Source organism: Pinus tabuliformis, chromosome Q (assembly GCF_031772625.1).
Source record: "Pinus tabuliformis cultivar Carrire ecotype Pingquan chromosome Q, CPIR1, whole genome shotgun sequence".
In the NCBI taxonomy this organism is placed as follows: domain Eukaryota; kingdom Viridiplantae; phylum Streptophyta; class Pinopsida; order Pinales; family Pinaceae; genus Pinus; species Pinus tabuliformis.
Genome location: NC_142296.1, coordinates 1080226127 through 1080228156, shown reverse-complemented (window position 1 = coordinate 1080228156; position 2030 = coordinate 1080226127). Strand labels below are relative to the sequence as shown.

The 2030-nt window shown below is 35.7% G+C and overlaps 1 protein-coding gene across 1 annotated transcript; it reads right to left on the bottom strand.

The window, feature by feature from the left end:
• Positions 1–639: 639 nt before the first annotated feature.
• On the bottom strand, positions 640–1423 carry LOC149223277 (glutaredoxin-C1-like). The gene has a single exon (XM_089383265.1). The coding sequence runs from the start codon at positions 1141–1143 to the stop codon at positions 823–825; it is 321 nt and encodes a 106-aa protein (XP_089239391.1). The 5' UTR covers positions 1144–1423; the 3' UTR covers positions 640–822.
• Positions 1424–2030: the final 607 nt, after the last annotated feature.

Sequence of the window (2030 nt, the reverse complement as noted above, 5' to 3'; positions counted from 1 at the left end):
CTTACAAAATTGTGGCCTCTCTAAACAACCCCTCTTTTATGTTATTTGCACGTCTTGTTAAGACGAGGCCACTCTTTTATGTTATTTGCACGTCTTGTTAAGACGAGGCCAGTGTGCGATGTTGTCGACATTATACCAAATAAATGTACAACTTTCACTGTCCTACATATCCACTCAACATGTTGAGAAACGCCGACAAAACTTCTAAAAACAGCTACATCAAGATAGTAACCTCCACGGAAAATAAGGAAAGGACACTCTGTACAATCTTCGTTTGTCTAGAATAAAAACATTATATATAACCATTGTAAACAAATTTCAGTTGTTGCTGCAGCCTATGATAAACAGTGAAAGAAAATGACTTTGCAATTTGATTATCTCACAGGGAAAAATGAGGAGAAAAATGTCTTGTTTAGGTCCTTCCTGGGAATTAAAAAAGTTCTCTAATTAATGTTTTTGTTAGACATTGTTGTTTTTGAGGTAGGGAATTTTTGGAATTTTAAATTTCAGCGATTTAATTCACAAAAATAAAGTGTTTCATAAATTTCTCAAATGCTATATTCATATTTATACATTGAAAAAATTACATTTTAAAAAACTAAAGTTCAATATTTACCATAAATTATATCACCTATTCGGAAAAAAAATTTACACAGAGAAAACTTTCTACTGAAACACAAAATGCTCTACAAAGCAGAAACTTGCAGCTGCAGTGTGCCAAGAAAAATATACAGCGTTACTTTTGTTTACATATAATGATATACAAACATGAGACACCACACAGGAAAAACGGAAAATGCCCTTAGACTAGTGAAATAGGGCTCAGAGCCACAATGCTCCAGCTTCCTTCAAGAGAGGAACAAGAGAGCCATTTATATGAGAGGCCATTAGGCGGTCCAGTCCTCCCACAAGCTTCCCCCCTACAAAGACAGCAGGGACGGATGGGCTTCCACACAGCAGCCTGAGCAGAGCCTTTTCGATCTCCTTGCCGCTGTCCTCCTCGTCCAGTTCGTAGACTGTAGGATTAACTCCGAGCCCAAAGAATAGCCTCTTGACAACATGGCACATGCAGCAGGAACTTATGCTGAAAACCACCACGGCGTTCTCGGAGGCCAAATGATGGATCCTTTCGAGCGGAGACATGAGACTGGATAGCTAAGTGGTCAGGTGAAGGGACAATCGTTCACCATACGAACCCTTACCCTCAACGAACTGATAAACCAGAACGTGAAATGGCATAGTGTACGTACTGTATTGCCTGCTAGGCTAACCAGGTGAGCGGATGGGTATTCGGAAAGAGGATTCTCGGACAACAAGTAAACGCCAAGGATATAGAAAACATGAACTTGGAATGTAAGCAAAGCAAGCTCGTTGAGAAGAGTGACAGGAGGGAGCGTCGTTACGCATGGAAAAGACACTGAAGTGAAAATGAGGTGCGATGGGATGAACCTTGCGGCGGGGTTTATATCCACATGCCCCCACTCCCCACTTTCTTGTGGAGGACCTACTATTCAGGTAAATACTATCACAATTACATTAATTAATAAATTAATAAATGTGGTAAGTCCACTCTTTTGTGTAGTTCTAACGTAAATATTATAACAACCACTTTTCTTTTTTCTTTCGTTTTTTTCTTTCATATAAATATTATAACGACTATATTAATAAATATGATTATATGAATTTGTTTATTATAGTAAAATAATAAAATAACAATATTGTTTGATAACAAAATTGTTTTTAAGTTTTTAACTTTTTAACAAATAATATTTCTAATTGTAGTGATGTAAACTATATTATATTAAAGTTTCTTTCTAATAACTTAGAGTTGATAATGAATTTCCTAAAATTAATATTTCTAAGTCGGAGTTGTGTGCTAATAACCTCTCGTTGATAATGAATTTCCAAACCATTACTTAATTTTATATATAAACGGTAATATTTATTTGTAGTGATGTAAACTATATTGTATTAAAGTTTCTTTCTAAGTCGAAGTTGGGTGAACTATATTATATTAAAATTTCCTTCTG